Source organism: Strigops habroptila, chromosome 6 (assembly GCF_004027225.2).
Source record: "Strigops habroptila isolate Jane chromosome 6, bStrHab1.2.pri, whole genome shotgun sequence".
NCBI classification, from domain to species: domain Eukaryota; kingdom Metazoa; phylum Chordata; class Aves; order Psittaciformes; family Psittacidae; genus Strigops; species Strigops habroptila.
In genome coordinates, this window is record NC_044282.2 from 59,405,494 (window position 1) to 59,423,159 (window position 17,666).

Here is a 17,666-nt window from a genome sequence, read left to right on the forward strand (position 1 = left end):
CTGGTTTCCTATGAAAAGGTGAACTCATGTTGCATACCAATACTCCCTGGGTGGACACTTATTTCCTCCAGCTGATCACAGTAAATCCCTTCAGATGCTCGAAGAAGGACCAGCAGCTTTAAATCCCTTTCTAGGGGATGATGAAAAGAACCTGCAATAAAGACAAAACAGCAACAACCCACCAGAGAGGTATCAATGGCTTTTATAATGCTGAAATTCAGGGGTAACTGGGGTGCATGCATCCAAATATGGAGGTCTAAATTTCTCTCCTCAGCCTATTTTTGCCTTTCTGGTTCTTTACCATTTCACCAGTTCCCAGGTAATGAGTTCTTCAACCAGGCTGAGTAAAACGGTCTTTCAGACCAATGGAAATATTGAGGGAAAAGAGTAGGGGAGAAGAAAATGTCCAAGAAGTTTTGGTGTGTGATGGTGCTCTTAGCTTGTGGTGGTAAATCTGTACAATAAACTGTATTCCAAATTTGACTTCATTTATTTCATCAAGGGTAGTTTACAGCTTCAGAAGAAAATGCCCCAGCACTAAACAGACACTAAGGAGGAAAAAGTAGGACAGTTTTTGCCCTGGAGAAATGTGCGCGGAGTCCAGTAAAAGAGTTCAGCGTTCCTTTAAAATTAGAGATTAAATCAATTATGCAACAGAAAATTGCAGCAGATGTAGAACTAAAAAATATATACATATCTGTACAAAATTAGTTAGCCTGTCACATTCTTTTAATATTTAAAAATTACTAGTTTGGAAAGGAGAGCTGATTTTGTATCCTAAAGAAATATTTCTCTTTAAGAGCATTTTTAAACAAGTGAAATAAATAAAAAAAAATCATTATTCCCCACCAGTGTCTGACTATATCTGTGGATATTTAAATTCTCTGTACAGCTTTTTAAATGGGTAAAAGACAAGCAGAACAAGACTTGCACGCTCTCTATTTAATATATCTCACACCAGTGAGCTCATATCTTCTCTGGGGACATGGAGGGAATTCAGTCATACAGTGTCCATCATCCATCCAAACCATGTTTGACTTTCTTTTTTAAACTCTCATAACTGTGTTTTGAACACAAGAAAACCAGGAATTGGTCTGTCACCAAATACTGCTTTTACAAAGTAAAACTAGTCATAAGCACTTTCACCACTGATGCACTAGGTTAAACAAATATCCACTGAAAGCAGCAGAAGAGCTACACAGACATTCATGTCTATTTTTGTATGCAGAGTGACTGTTTTCCTGCTTCGCTCTCACAGCAAGTTGTGATTTAAAATACTCAGCCTAAATATACCTTTCACAATTCTTGGGTCAACCTTAACCCCTGAGATAAAGTTATTAGTTACAGTGAAGACTAAAGAAAGACTCAACAAAAAAGTTTGGAGACATTTATAGTGATTTAATAATGTTATTCAAAATTACCAGTTCCTAATAATGATGATGTCCCTTAAAGAGGGGATTATTAATTATCATTATGAATTACTATTGGTGTTATTATTGGTATTATTATTTTATTCCTGGTTACAAAGCATTTACTATTTATTCTAGTTATATCAGTTATAAGTAGCTATGTGATATATTGAATTTTCAACTCAATTTTAAAACCATTTTTAAGTAGGCTTCCAGGCTTAACAATCACAGACAAATGCTTGGAAATGTGAATTCTAAAGGCTTGAACTGGAAGTCATCACTCCTTTAAAAGACTTATATCTGCAATTAGCTAAAATTTGTGATTTTAATGATAAAAAGCATGATATTAGGTTAAGGAATATTACCCTTATTACAGAAAAAACCAAACACACAAGCCAAAAATACAATCAGAGTGACAAAAAAAGAAATTATAATAAAACTGTTCTCAATATCTCATCATCATATTAAATCCTTATAAAAGAAATAAAGAAGTGGGAAGATAATGCTCACAGAAATGCTTCAGTGGTTGGAAACTGTAAATGGTATATGACACAAAAGAACACAGGAGGTATCTATAAGTAAAAAAATTAGACTTGTTTGAAGTATATTTAGAACAAAAATAATCTGAATACTTGCTTATTTCCCTAAATAGTTCCATGGGTTTAAATCAATAGATTTCCGTAGCTTCAATGCAACTGCTACAAAGAATTGGCCCAGAAACTCGTTAGACTTTTAAGGTGGACTTTTCAGCAAGTTTGGGATCACTCACTATGTCTGGAAGCACTTGAAGTAAGCTAATATTGTGCCAATATTTCAAACAAAGATAAAAGTAAAAGCCCCAGGTAATCACAGGCCTGTCAACTTGACGCTGATTCTAGGGGAAAAATAAATAAAAATTGAATGTCCAACTCTGAACACAATTAATAAATCATTAAAGGTGGATGATATAATTGATGCCAATCAACCTGGATTTATAGAAAAAAGGTCCTGTGAAACTCCCTTGTTATCATCTTCTAATGAGATTACAGGTTTAGTTTACAAAGATAATAGCTTTGATATAATATAATTGGCTTCTCCAAGGCACTTGACTTAGTAGCACAAAACTTTCTGATTAACGAACTACACTGGTACAACATGAACGTGGCACACATTAATTTACATGCTGACTTACTAGAATGGGGGCATTGATTCACACAGGTCTGGTCTTGGAAACCCTGTGGTATGCAACATTTTATCAATGACCCAAAGCAGCGTGAAGATACTGAAAGTAATAGAGAAGCTGACACAAATGGGCAAAAAACAACTAAGGACATGGGCCAGCTAAGTCAGAAATAATTTGAAAGTGAAGAATTAGGAAAGAAAGTGAAGAATATTCAAAATATAAAATGACAGCTCTTGAAAAAGTAATGTGATTGGATAGAGAACAAAGGAATAGAAAGGGAAAAACAAAGTAAGGTCAGAGATACACACTTTGGCTTAGTCTAAATGCAAGCCTATAGGACTGATCATGGATACAAAGATATGGAAATGACGGCTACCTCAGCTTACTCATAGGGAAATCCAAAATAGTTAATGTACACAAGTCACTGGATGTGTACGCTTTATCACCTTATGAAGTAACTGACATGTAAAATCAGAGCTCTTGTAATAAGTAGTTTTATTTAAACTACCAAGTTGCCATAAACATTGGAATAATAATCTCTGCAACACATACGTGAAAAATATGGGCTTTAAGTGCCTGTCTTTGAACTTTGGATGTGAAAACTTCAGGCTATTTGCCCCACTTTATTGTGAACAGTCCTACATAAGATCACATCAAACTGTCCAGTTACCCATCCTGCATGAGACGCACAGAAATGGAACCCAGTTCATACTCCTACTGCAACTGGAAGGCTTACCAAATTGATGAGTAACCTGGTTGATCATAAGGTGAGATAATAAGGCACTGCTGGCAGAGAACCATAAAAAAAGATAATTGCAACTAGTAAACTAGAAGCTGGCAGAAGTGTCTGCTGAGATGTGCAGAAAATAGGCAGGGCTTCCTCAAACACATGTTCTTCCAACTGGAAAGTTTATCTGGAATTTGAAGGGCCTGCTTATTTGTCCATATATGACACATATCTGCCAGCCTGAGCACTGCTCCTGAGTGGTGGTTTGCCCATTCTGGCTGTTTCGGGTGTTTCAGATGTTTCTCCAGTGCAGCACAGGTCAATCTGTAGGTGTGTACACAGCAACTGTGCAACTTCCTACAAGCTGGGCTTTCTGCACAGGCACTGCACAGTCAGTTTGTGCCTTTACTGTCTGTTTGATGATAGATGTCACATCAAATAGCCTCACTGCAGATGTGTGACCTTCTACAAGGGGTATCTTAAGCTGGTCTTCTTCCAGGGAGTGCTGGCACACAACAAATGCACTACACAGTGCAAGAAAAAAAGAAAAAAAAAAAGCCAAATATGATAATCACATGTATAAGAAACAATCTATGCTATTAGTAAAGTCACCGCTGATTACATACTTTACTGAAGAATTGTGATGTCTAGTTGTCTGGATTGCAACACATCTGTTAGCACAATGTTTGCAGCTGGTTCATAATCCTTCAGTAGGTCTAACCTCTGGAGAGGATAAACCCTAGTATGCAAAAATAGGAAAATAAAAAAAGGGGCGGAACAGAGAGGTATGTTTTTTTCTATCCAGATTTTCACTTATTCTGTACTGCAACCTGGATCTATTTTGCTGTTCCCATTGCTTTTATATTTCAGTTTTATTCCAGATGTTCTTCCTGACAGATTTTTGTTGTGTTATTTTTTATTTTTCCATGGGAAAACCCATTCATTTTTTTCCTAGAATAGTGTTTACTCCCTTCTAGCCTTTCCTTTCTTTACAATATAACGCTCCGCAACAGCTATTGTATATAAGAGTAAGGAAATCTTTGAGATAAGATCCCCTTCCTTCAGTTATCAAATAGACTTTGCTAAGTATCTTGTCATGACCATCTCCAATATCAGCTCTGTGTTTTCTGAATCTAACACTATTTTAAAAACTGTGGTATATTGTCACCAGAAAGTCTGAAGAGTTTTTATTCATGGTCAATACACAGCTGGATAGTCACCTCATGTTTGTTCTCCTTCCTGAGCTGTTCCTCCAGGTATTCAGACTGCACTCTGCAAAGAAGCCTGTATCAGCAGCCTGTAAACAAGGAGACATCACATGGGTTGCCCCTTACAGGTGATGCTGCCAAATAAATAGAAGAGATGAGAGATAGATAGCTGTGGAGTAGGAACCAGCAGCCAGAAGGGAACGGTGAGTGTCCAAGGAGTAAGAAGTAAGACACATAAGATAGGATTCAGCTGCCTAAATATAGGTGTCTAATGCCATCCGAGAGTCCTAATGCCCTCCAAAACCACTATGTGAAGTTGGCAGATATAAGTGAGCAATCAATGACAGAAGAGGGGCTTTTTAAGCAGAAGCTGGAGGCCAGGTGGGACATCTGAGGATATCCAAAGTGATGCAAAATCCTTATCCTCACACAACTGAACCATGTTTCCAGGGAGAAACTTACTCCTAGGTTTCTTAATGCAGGTGTTTCCATGTTCTCTGGCTGTCTGAGTTAACAAAGATCAGACAATATAGCATAGACTATAATTTGCTCTAGATTGGCCAGTCCCACTGACTGCAGTGACTCCACTGACTGTATTGACTAGATCTCTACCAAAATAGCCAGCTCATAAGCTGATGACCACATGTCACACCTAAATTTGGGTACCTTAAACATGGGAATCCCTTCCCTAAATGGTACAATCAGTTTAAAAGAAACCAAGTGGCTTGGAAGAGGTAAAAGTCAAACAAACAGAGGCTAAGAGATTTACTGAAGAGGATGCAGATGATGCAATGAACTTTTCAAACCACTTTTTTTGTGATCAGGGATGAAAAATCGATCTCCATACATCAACAGTACTCCGTCTTTATACAAATTGAATAGCTGTGCAGGGGTGCTATGTGACTGTAAAAACAGACTCAGCTCAGAGCTAAAGAAGATGGGACCCACACAATAGACATACTGAGAAGTTGGAAAAGATAGTCAATTACTGAAACTCACTTGTGCCCTAATTGTCATTATAAGGCTGAGCATTAATCATCACGAACACACAGCCATTTTATGAAGTACAGTGGTTTATCATTTGGGAAGTCAATATGAGGGTTCTTACCAGTACTGAAAAGAAGGGAACTGAATGTATTAAAGCTCTTACCACCAGCAAGATAAGAGACATCAGAAATGTCTGGGGTTTCATCTCCAGACAATCAAGCCATGAGCTAATGATGACCTTAGGCTTCTTGCCTCAAATGAGTGACATGACTGACAAGCAGCCACCATAAGATATGCAAAAGAAAAAAAAAAAGAAAAAGAATGTGACAAGTTGAGACTGAAAAGAGAAATCCTATCTGGATAATTACTTGATGAGTTTTGTATAAAAAGCAAAAAGAGCCTGCCAGTAAACAGAAGCTGAGTACAGTGGAGTTCAGGATGAATCCAACAGATCAATTTGTGTAAAACAAACTTCAGCATATTCTGCAGGCTTATCAGGAACTGAGGACTTTGTCCAGCAGTGGAACAGACATTTTCTGTGTATATCATATGCGTTTTAATGCTGACTTATGGGTTAAAATGAATGGAACCATCTTAACTGAGAAGTGAAAAAAACTTCTGAGGTGTTGAGCTCAACTTTTCTTTTCTTATTCTGACACAGGAGTGCTAGTGATATTTAGCAAATGGCTTAATCTTTCTGAACCTCAAACTCTCCTCTATAAACTGGAAAAATAGCTAATTTTTTTTACAGCATGGTAACACAGAGAGGTAGAAGTACATGGTGTTTCTAAAATGCTATTGCAAATATCATATATTGTCCTTGTCTGGAAGCTAAGACTACTAGAGAAAGCTAAGACTACTAATCAGAAAGTCTCCCTGGGTCCAACAGCACTGAGGGGCTAGAAGCACACGGAGAAATTACTGTGGGGATAGACTCACACATTTTATTCCTGGGTTGTCCAAGGGCTCTGACAGAGTTCTTGCAACCCTCTTTAATCATCTCACATCTCCCAGTGATTCTGTTGATCACAACTCATGCTAGATTGTGATCATACATCAAAAAGAAAAGTGATGACGAGACCTGCAGGATCAAAGGTGTCCCAAGAATGCTGATCTCCGAACTATCATTGTATTTTCTCACCTCAGATTCCCTACAAATTATTATTTTAATAAAAATTAACGAAGTTCTTGTTGATGCTTCATAAACTTTAATTTTATGCCAATTTTTTCCCCTTTGTTATGTATTTCTCATCATCACTCAGTTCCTATATACTTATAGTCTTGGTTTAACATTTTTTTTCCCTGCAGATAAGATGCAAGTGTTCTGAAGGACACCAAAGTCCAAGTAAGACTTGTTTCTGGAACTTACCATTGTTCTCTAGCAGTTTAAGTGAACAAAATACTCAGGCTCTACCAGAAAGTTTTTGGCCTTGGCCGCTGAATTAGAAGCAACAGCATTTGACCAAAGATTACCATGCTGAAAACAGGTCATGGAGAAGTTACACAACAAGGAGGACCTGGGGATTTGGATCATATGATGTCAACTTCAGATCCTGCCTAGGCAATGGTGAATGCTGATGTCCACGTCTATTAAATCTGTTTACTAAACTGTCTCATTATCTATTTTGTGTCAGGATTTCTTTAGGGTGTGGCAGAATTGGACAGATGGGCTTCAAAACCTTCCTTAAGGCACGGAACAGTCAGGATTGGACAGATGGGCTCCAAGAAGTTACCTTTAGGCCTTGAACACATGGGAAGAGAAAGAAGAAGGGAAAAAAAGCATGTGCTCCTAGTTTTACAAGCAAGCATAGAAACCAGTATAAGATACGGGAAACTTGCAGAGTCTTTACCCACCTATCATCTCACAGCTGAAACAAGAGCAAGAATAGCTCTCCAGAAGATGCTGGACTAGAATCCAACAGCTGTAAATACCTGTTTAGCTTTAATATCATTACTACTCACAGATGTGCTGGAGGGGAGTTTGTGCAGCAAAGAAGTGCCTCAATGTTTTTTTAATAAGTATTTTTAGCAATGAACACATGCTTTTTCTTAAAACCAGTATGAAACCATATTTAAACTACAAAAGAGTGTAAGTAAGAAATGACTGACTCTTTTAAGTATATATATATATTAACCTCCCAGATTAGGGCTTTCAAACCTCTTTTTCCAAGGAAAAACATAAGACACAAAAATAACTCTTTTGGCCAGCACTGTATTAACTAAACAATCCCCTGAGATTAACAACAAACAAATATTGGAGCAGACTTCCTCAGGAGGTGATTACACAAACAAATTCTCTTTTTAAAGTTCATGAAACCAACCTCGAGAAAGGTCAAGCCATGATCAACAATGTGATCCCAGCATCCTAAGGATTCCTCTAAGTAAATACAATACTTGGCTTTAGCAACCTTGGTATTTAAGGGGAATTATGTGAGTAATTATTTCTGTGTGGAAAAACACCGATCCTGTCCATTGCAAATAATGTGGAACAGCCCCAGTGACACTGAGGACTCTGAAACCACTAGAAGTAGTGGCAAGGTGGTATCTCCCTGAAGTCTTGCTGCTCATCTGTACGGAGGGTTGGGAGGAATAAATGTGCTGAATCCAACTGTGCTAGTTTCATGCCACAGTGGGATTTCCAGGCACTCTGGAGATTGTTAATGACTCTGTTCATGTTGGCTTTAAATACTTCTGTGTCACCTAGAAAGTGTCTTACCAATGCCCACAGACACCAGGCACTGCCTGGAACACTAAGGTAGACCCTGCCTTGAGGAATTTCTGTCTCATAAAGCAACCCTACATGAAGTAGGGAGGACTTTCACATGTATCAGATACAATCTCAGTTGCAATGAAATCAGGAGGATTGCCATTAGCTTCAATGGAATGAAGATAGCAGTATTTGTAATATATTGATGTTAAATTGACAGGTAATTAACTCCAGTGGATAATCACTGTGCTTAACATGGATTCTGGTTGTCCACACTGCAGATATCCAAATAGCTATGGGGCATTAGATGGCTAGCTTGTTTATAGTAATGCTACACAGTCTTTCTTCCCACTTTTGCCATCTACCAAGAACAGAAATAAACCCCAAGCAGCCAGAAGACAGGCAACTCACCCACTTTCAGTGTTCCCCCAACCACCACGATACAGGCTGCACTCAGGACATTGCTGGAGTTGCTGGGGAACTCGAGAGTCCCCAGGATGTAGAGGCCTCTCAGAGGAGGAAGAGCTATATCCACCAGGATGGTCCGGTCTGAGAAACAAAGCAAACGGTTGTTTAGAATGATGGCAGCCTAACAACACTACTTGCCAAAACGTGTGGCATTGGAGGTGAAGAATGTTAAGTTTGCTTGAGTTTTGCTTTATTTAGATTGGTTTTCCTTAGAACTACTGGAGCGGGGTTTGTGTGTTTGTGCAGCATCCACAACTGGAGGTTCATCTACAGCTGAGGCTCCATAGTGTGGCTGTGATCTGATAAACAAACACTAGCATCATGTTTACAATATTGTTGCATGCTTAGGTCTCATCAAATCTTGCTTAAAACTTTAAGCATTGAAAGGCAGCATGTTAGAGATATGTTAGTCTTGCTAGGTGAATCTGACTCTGTTTATGAAAGTAAATCTTGGTCACTCAACGTAATGAACCAGGACTAACTTAAGCTGTGTCCAGACAGCATTTTACCCTCATGGCACTGAGGAGAACGGGATTGATGAAAGATGAAAAAATCCAACAGTATCAAATAGGTGCTTCATGGCACAAAGAGCCTGCAAGTCCCAGCCTTGTTAACAGCAGTAATCAGGGTGGTAAGCTGAAGCCACACACCATAACCTACCTCTAATGACATCCTGTCACTGCTTGTCCCTCTCTGCAGTTTGGCTTTGCTCTCTCAGGTCTTGTGCATAGGTATAAAAGTCCACCTCTTCCTCATCAACCAAGAGGAAAGCTTTCCTTACATCAACACAAACTGCAGGAAGCCAGGTTTTTTTCAATTCTGTATTTGTAAAACTACTCAGTCTCTACTAATAAGTTAGTTAACCATGACCAGGGAAAGCACCATTCCCTCAGATCCTTGAGGACAAAACAAGGAGCATATTTTTGCATTGCAGAGCAGAGTGGAGACTGTTGTTGACTGAGACAATGACAGTGTCACTGCTGCCTTCCAAAGCTGCAAGTCTACAGCCTGTGAACCTTTTAAATGCCACTTAAGCTTTCCAAGCAGGACATGAGGAAGGATGTAAATAGTGTATCCTTTAGAGGCAGGCCACTGAACAGAGGTGAATTCCACCCTGAGGGCCCATCTAATGTTCTTTGATGTCACTAGGAGCTTTTCAGTTAATTGCACTGGAAAGCAGCATTGAGCCTTTAAATTGTGGTTTCCACCTCCTTTCACTATTAACAAGAGTAACAATTTCCAAGTATAATTCATCTCTGAGTCAGTGGATGTCCCTGGAAGAAGGAAAAACAAGGCATTTCCTTAACAAGGGGTTCAATGAGATGATCTAATTGTGACTTTCATAGAAGTATCTTGCAGAAAATGAGAATCTTCAACACAATGACAGCTGTCAAATCCTACCCAGAAATTTGCTGTGACTTTCATTGATCTCATATGCATTCCATCCCTAGAAGTGTTCAAGGCCAGGTTGGACAGGGCTTTGAGCAACCTGGTCTAGTGGAAAGTGTCCCTGCCTGTGGCAGGGGGGTGGGAACTAGGTAAGCTTTAAGTTCCCTTCCAACCCAAACCGTTCTATGATTCTATGATTCTATGATTCATTGAGAGGCATAGATATTCAAAACAGGAGAGATTAAAGAACAGATATATTTTCCAATGGATTTTGAGGAAGCGGTGAGAATAGGCCACTTGGTGTGGAACACAGGAAGAGCCATGAAGTGTCTTGGGAAGTGGACCAGCTCCTTCACAGTTTCGCTTCTGCCTATAGCTATTAGCAACTGCTTTGGATGAAGACACAAATGACCATGAAACAGGTAGAACAGGCAAAGTCCTTTCCCCAAAACATGTAATTAGGGGCTGACTTAAAACTTTTAGCACAAAGGTTGAAGAATTTTTCCAAGCCCTGTTTTCAGGAAACATAATCAAAACCTACATGAAGTACACTCAGAAGTGGACTGCAAAAAATATGAGTAGGCTTTCTATAATAATAGTATTTCCTAGTTTTTGGCTCTTTGGTTTTGCACCCCTGAAGTTTCACAGCTTCAAGGGAGAAGAAACTTCTACATGGTGTGGGGTCCCGGGTCTGCTTGCAGATTTATTTGCCTCTTTTACAAACAAGTTCCTAGCTCTGTCTGCTTGCAGATTTATTTGCCTCTTTTACATACAAGTTCCTACTCTATCACTTTCATTCAATCATCCCCACCTCTTCCTCTCCCATTTTTTTCTTCTTTCACTCTGGACATCAGCAAGGGACACCCTGAAAGCCCAGGACCTCTGTTCTCAAGGATTACATTAAATACTGAAGGAATCCATGGTTACTCTGAACAGCTCATTTCAAAAGAAATGCCCTGCATCCTTGGGGTGAGCATCTTTCAAGCATGCAAAATTTTCCTGGCATTCAGATGTAATAAGTCTCTACAAAGCAAGTGCAGTATTTTTTTCCCCCTAAATCTTATACTGTTAGCACTTGATACATTTTTACAGGCATGAAGAAACTCTTGTCTATAATCTCTTTACAGGACAGGTATAGTCCTATGCCCTGCAGAGCTGAGAAGTGAAGGCACAGTGTGTGAGGATATGAAACAGAGAAGAGAATAAGGGGGAAGATGTTGTTAAAATGATATCTCTCCAACAGAAGGGGAATCTAGTTTGTGAAATCACAGCTCAAGAATGTGGCAAAAAGCTGCAGTTGACAAAGGCCATAAGTATATTCATCAAACACAGACTGAAACATTTTTACAAGGAAAAGAAGAAGTGCTCCTAGGCATACCATTTATACGTCAAGTTTCAGTCTAGAACAGATATTTTTGCTGAGTTACACATCTTTCTAAAGAAGGTTTTATAAGGGAAATGCTGACTGCTCTATAACTGTAGCATCATGTGTGTGAGCCTTGAAACACAGAAGTGAAAAATTCCCCCATTCAGAGGTATCTCTGCAAACCTATAGTTTCCTCAGTTTAAAAGAACACCACTCTGGGGTGTGATGCTTGGGGGGTGAAGTCCTTGGAGGGTGAAATGTTGCTCTGTAGAAAGAACAGAACACTCAATTTGAGGAAAAAAAACATCCTTCCACACTTGAGGAGAAAAGCAAACAGATTCAAAGGAGACTAACTTACACGGTCCTTACAGAATACACTCCTTTATGTAGTAGAGGGAGATGATGACTAACTGGTTAAAATCATAAACTTTAGGTCACTGAGCTCAAGGGATTTACCTTCAGAGAAAGACAAACTGGAGCTGTTTTTCTCCCATGAAGATATTAATAAAATGGAAAGAAACTGCTTTCAGCAAGACATAGTTTGAGCCTGAAAATAGTGCTATGTTTCAGTATATGTATACTTTTTTCAGACAAAAGCTCACAGGTATGCCACAGCCTTAATGTTCAGATGTACAATACTGAGAAGTCGCTAATGACTCCTGCAATGACACAAAATGCCTTTGATCAACCGCATCACTATATAAAACACCATAGCATGCCATTGAATGGAAATCAGGCACAACAGAAGAGCTATTATACAAGATACAGTACTCCAGCATTCATCTCTTCAAACAGAAAAAGTTCAAAGAAAATCAAAATCAGAAAATGAATAACAGAGTGAATTCCGCCACTGGGGAAAAAAAAAAAAAAGGGAAGAAAAAAAAAAGAAGAGAGAAATTGCCAGAGGCTACATGATATCATATCAGTACCCTTCAAAACAGCATTCCATTGCCTGGAATTATAACACATTCTCCTTCCACCCAGAGCACGCTGCATCAGGAGTGTGTCACACTGAAAACCATAAATCAAAGCCCTGAAAATCCGAGGGCTTGAGAAGCTAATGCCACTGCTGGCCACCAGAACGGCATGACTAAATTCATCCAGCTTGTTTTTCAAGGTTGTGTGACTGCTGAAGCCTGGTGCATGTGAGAGGTCCCTGTGGGATGGCTGTGGCGCTGGAGGATGAACCTCCAGAGGTAAAAGCACAAATTGTTGCAGCCTGATCTAAAGATTTCCAGCTGGTGCTGGAAGAGACATATCTGCTCACTGAGGCGACTTGTAACACATCAACACTAAAAGTCACTTTAACATGAGGGACCCACCTCTGTTGTAAGTGAAATTCATTCTTGTACAAAGAAGCCTATGAACTTCTGAAGTCTCATCAATGCTTCCAAAAAGGGCAAAAAATGGAGTAACTTAGTATACAACCCCGTTTTTCAAGCCCTCCAAAATGCACCCTCTAAATGTCAAGCAGACACCAAGCAGCAACACAAAAACCTGATTTTTAGTATGAAAGTTTTGCTAATAGAGCTGGTTTCTAGATTTTCCCAAGTCCAGCCAATAAGGCAGCCAATAAGTGATGCAATTTTGCTTGTTTTGTTAAATAAGTACAATGAAGACTTCATTAGCTAAGTTTAGGCAGTGCCCTTGTTCTTCAATGGAGTCTAGGAATCTTTGTTTTGAGACTTCAGCAGTGTCAAGTCCTGAACAAAGTCTTCCCCTGCACTTCTTCATACTAGAACTAAGCATTAAGCATTTATTATTTGTTTTTTATAACACTCTAAAACTGTTCTTTGAGGTCTGAAAGGACTTACCTAGTAATGCACAGCATACCAGAAATAGGTCCATGGCTTGGCTTTCAACCTGAAAATCATCATGGTTGGCTCCCAGAGGAGAGTTGTAAGTAATTAAAGGATAATGAAGAGTGGGACACAGCAACATCTTGCTAGGGGTGAATCACAGAAACTTATTTGGGTGTGTACAGCAGGACAACTTGGGGTGCTTTGCAGAATGTTTGTTCTCATGAGAGCAAACTCTCACTTCTCTGTAGCCATCTGGAGTCAGAATTGAGTTTAGCAGGATATGCACATCCAGTGGGAATGGAAAGGGAAACATCTATAAAATGCTACAATTAAACATGAATTTAAAAAATGCTGATTTCATTTTAGATTTTGGGGGTTGACTTTCCTGTAACTGAAAACTCATAGATACACTTGTGGCAGCAAAGAGAAGTATGACAAACGGACAGAAAATTCATCTTGCCTATCTATATTTTAGGTGCTTTCATTTGAGCGACAAATCCAGTGCCTTTATCACACCAATGATAACTGCCTCCAGTTTAAGACTCTTCACTCTGTTGACTCCCACTGCCAGTAAGTGTTTCAACACTTTCAAGCCAGCATAAATGAAAAAAGAAAGGAAAAAGGAAAGTAAAAAGAAAACAGAGGGGGAATAATCAGAAAAGGCAGGCATGCAACAGAGCAGTTCTCACAAAATAGATTGGGTGATAGACAGCTTATGTTCATGTTTGTGTTCATATTCTTAGGCTAAAATTGAAGTGAAATTCCGGAAAGGCATAGGAGAAGTGAACAGTTTCTGCACACCAATTAAACACATGTATCTACTCTAGTGATGGGAGCAAAGAGATTTTTATCACTGATAGGAAAAAATTCACAGAGAATGGCTCTTCACTGGTTCTAGCAGGCAGTGCATTTTCACTTATCATTTGCCTCTTTTCTTCTCAGCCATTAAGTATTTTGTTGTGGTTTTGCTGTTCAGTAAATAGCCTCTGAAGAGTAGAGACAGGGGTTTTTTTGTATAATGTAGAACACCTTGTTCTAAGCAGCTGAATATGGGGATTCACTGTGAGGGTGGTGAGGCCCTGGCACAGTTTGCCCAGAAAAGCTGTGGCTGCCCCACCCCTGGCAGTGTTCAAGGCCAGGCTGGATGGGGCTTTGAGCAACCTGGTCTAGTGGAAGGTGTCCCTGTCAACGGCAGGAGCTTGGAACTAGATGAGCTTTAAGGTCCCTTCCAACCCAAACCATTCTATAATTCAGGACTGGGAAATCCCAGGGTTTCGTTCATGCCAGTAGGCACCAGCATGCTAGAGAGAATCCCTATACCACACCCTGCAGCACAGTGCAGACATTCCCTAGTTAAGCTGGCCAAACTAGCACTGCTCTAAATTTGTGAGACATCAGTTCTGACCCCAAAGGCTATGAGGTCATGTTGCACAGTGCCAGGCCTGAGCTAATGAGCTTTTCCTCTCAGGAGAGCTAATTAGTTCTGGTATACCAGCATGCTGATGCAGCGGTATTGTTTCCTGTCATAGAACTAGATCAGCTGGGCTGGGCTGTGAGCAAGAACATGCAATGGTTCAGGCACAGTTTACTCATGAAGGGCCTTCTAGTATGCCCTGGAGGTCTACATAATACCATCAGCGAAGAACAACCCAATTCACGTTAGATAGCCACATTTGGTTAGCTCAGTAACTCTTCCAGCTCTAACTGTAATGAGGAGCAACGCGTTAAGACGCCTAAACGTATGTGCTTACTGTTACCTTAGATACACACAGGACACAGGAAATACAGGAGACAAGCAAGCTCCTGGAGGGACATTTCTGTGCCTTCTCTGGTCTCTGAATGTAATAACACTTAAGCACATTTATGAATTATATCTTGTGAGATAGTAGAACTGAAATTCTTATTTTAACCTGAAATGGTATGTATATATTACTTTTAATGACAGGACAGAGAAGCTCTACCCATGACTGAGTCTTCACGCCTAAATGCCAACACAAAGCAACAATAACTTCTTTCCACAAAGACTTCATAACCCAAAAACAGGTGGAAAAGGGAGAGACATGGAGCAGTGTTATCTCCATTTCCAGAAGCGGAGCTGTAGTAGGTAGAGAGACTTATTTGGTTTCAAACAAATTAGGAGGAGCCAGCACCAGGTTCTAGATTAAGTGAGGTACATATCACGTAGTATTCATAAGATCATACAATAATTATGTCTTGGACTTCATCTAGTCCAACTTCCTGATCAGAACAGGACCAGCTGTTAGATAAAATGCTTATCACAAGTTTTCTACTCATTGAAAGTTGCCTAATATATTTTCTAGAATTCAGAAGGTTGTTTATGCAATAAGGTCATAAGCTGAGCTGGGATTCAAATGTAACTCAAGTCTGAGGTTGAAATACAGGCATAGGCTGAAACATCTCAGGGGCAACTGGCTTTGAAAGATTATCATTGATAGCAGGAATTGCAACAGGAAAACAAAATGGAAGGTACAATTTTGGAAATGTAAAATATGGTCCTTGCACAAAACACAGTGAGGTGGGTCAAGAGATGAGCTCTTTGTGAGCTGTGATTCTGGGTCTTGCAAATTCTCTGTTCCTGAAATAAAGTTCCTGCATATCCTTAAGCTTGAATATCAGTATGAGTGTGTGTGTTTGTATGTATATGTAAATGGAATGATTTTTCTCCTATAAAAATCACACTTTCGTACTGTAGCCAAGATTTCAATGTGGCGAGGAACAAATGTGGTGTCCTGCACACACTAGAAGGGACATTAGTGCCAAGAAGCCCATGTTACAAAACAAATACATATCCTAATATAAACAGGCCCCGGCACCCCTACAGAAATTAAACACTTTTCCTTCCTTCCTTACTAGGTAAGATGATGACATCTTCCCCAGGGCCTGGGATGCTATAGTTGAATCCACCCCAGCCTTTTTCCACATCATTCCATGTCTCTGGGTGTGACCATTTCAAGACAGCATCAGAAGGAACTACAAAACAGGACATAAAAAAGGAGAATTATCATTTTCAGTAGCTGGAAGAATTACCATTTCTTTGATAGTCAAGCATCTGTGACATTAACATCCTCCTTTTGTCACTGAGGAAGCAACACTAACTGCTCTTTGTTATTTTCCATGCTTAAAGAAACCTGCCTGATGAGGAAAAAAAAAGTCTCTCCCAGGACCATGTTTTCAGAGTTAAAGCACAGTGAGACAACTGAAAAAAACAGATTCAAATTCTTTGGGACCCATCAAAACCAAAGCAAATCTTGAGGTTTTTCATACTCAGCTTATGTTATGCCTTGTGAATACGTTTCACAAGCAACAGCTTCATTATTTTTATTTATGCCATTCAAAGCTCTGAGCACTTTAGACACAAAATTAAGATGAACAAATGAAAATAAAAGCCAGTCACCTGTGCTTGGTGACTGGCTTTTATGATCATCTGGCAAAACCAGATTATCATAATGGTAGCTGACCCTACCAGAAAATGCCAACTTTTCTCATTCACTTTTTTCCCCCCAGTGCTCTAGAAAGTAGATTCCTAGGGTATGGGAATTTCCATACTGTCCCAAAGTATGGAAGCTTTTAAAAAATGAGTGGTCAACTCTTACAAGCTTGTTAGCCCTCAGAAAAGCAGGAGTGTCCCCATTGCAAGGGTTAATTAAGACCAGCTCTGGAAAAGCAGCTTGACGGAGACACATGGCAACTCCTGATCATTCTCCAGAGATTCATTTTTCAGCTCAGTCCCAGAAGAAACTTCTGAGCGTTAGCATCAGGAAAATATTGGGAGAAATTAAGTCTCAAAAATGTAGTTGTTTAACATGCATTTGTATTTTAGACAGCTAATGAGCTGGTCTTCATAAATTAATTGTTTAAGTTTGTTCTGCTATCAAGAGAGGAAGAAAAGCCTTCAAGGGGAAATCCTGTGCACTATGTCTGATAAGCTCGAAACTAACGCAGGCAGGGCCTCCCTCTGGAGGCCTCTACAAGCACCTACTTCTGTCCTACCACTAAAGGAAATTCTGTCATTTCTTTTCTTGAGAAGGGCTTTATTAGGTATTGAAAACACAGAAGGAAGTGCTAGGGGCTAGACCCAGCTTAGTAACATTGTAGAGTAGAAAAACCCTCCATTGCCAGCACAGGGAAACACAGGGGTATTAAACCCAGGTGTAGCTTAAGGATGGGTCTGACTTTTCATTAGTTATTTTTCAGGGGGAAACACTCTGCAAAAAGGTATGTAAACCCTGTTGCCACATAAATTATTATTGTTGTTCACATGCAGCAAGGCAGGTATGCAACGAAGACCAAACTTTGCAGGTCTCCCTTGTCTCTGGTGTATTTTTCTTCCTGGTTCGACATGTAATTGTGCAGTAATGTCAGACTATTATACTAAGATCACTATGGAGCACTAAAATACACAATAGTCTTACATTCTCCA

General features: G+C 39.6%; 1 protein-coding gene across 5 annotated transcripts in view; it reads right to left on the minus strand.

The window, feature by feature from the left end:
* PKHD1 (PKHD1 ciliary IPT domain containing fibrocystin/polyductin) overlaps window positions 1–17,666 on the minus strand; it is a 244,217-nt gene that overhangs the window by 75,375 nt on the left and 151,176 nt on the right. For all 5 annotated transcript variants that reach the window (XR_003991946.1, XR_003991945.1, XM_030490172.2 and 2 more), the window contains exons 51-53: window positions 16,097–16,216; window positions 8,612–8,749; window positions 38–151 (exon numbers count right to left, since the gene is read on the minus strand). Coding sequence is in view for 3 of the 5 variants with exons in the window: in XM_030490172.2 (XP_030346032.1) it covers window positions 38–151; window positions 8,612–8,749; window positions 16,097–16,216 (372 nt within the window). In the remaining 2 variants the exon portion in view is untranslated. The remainder of the gene's footprint in view (window positions 1–37; window positions 152–8,611; window positions 8,750–16,096; window positions 16,217–17,666) is intronic.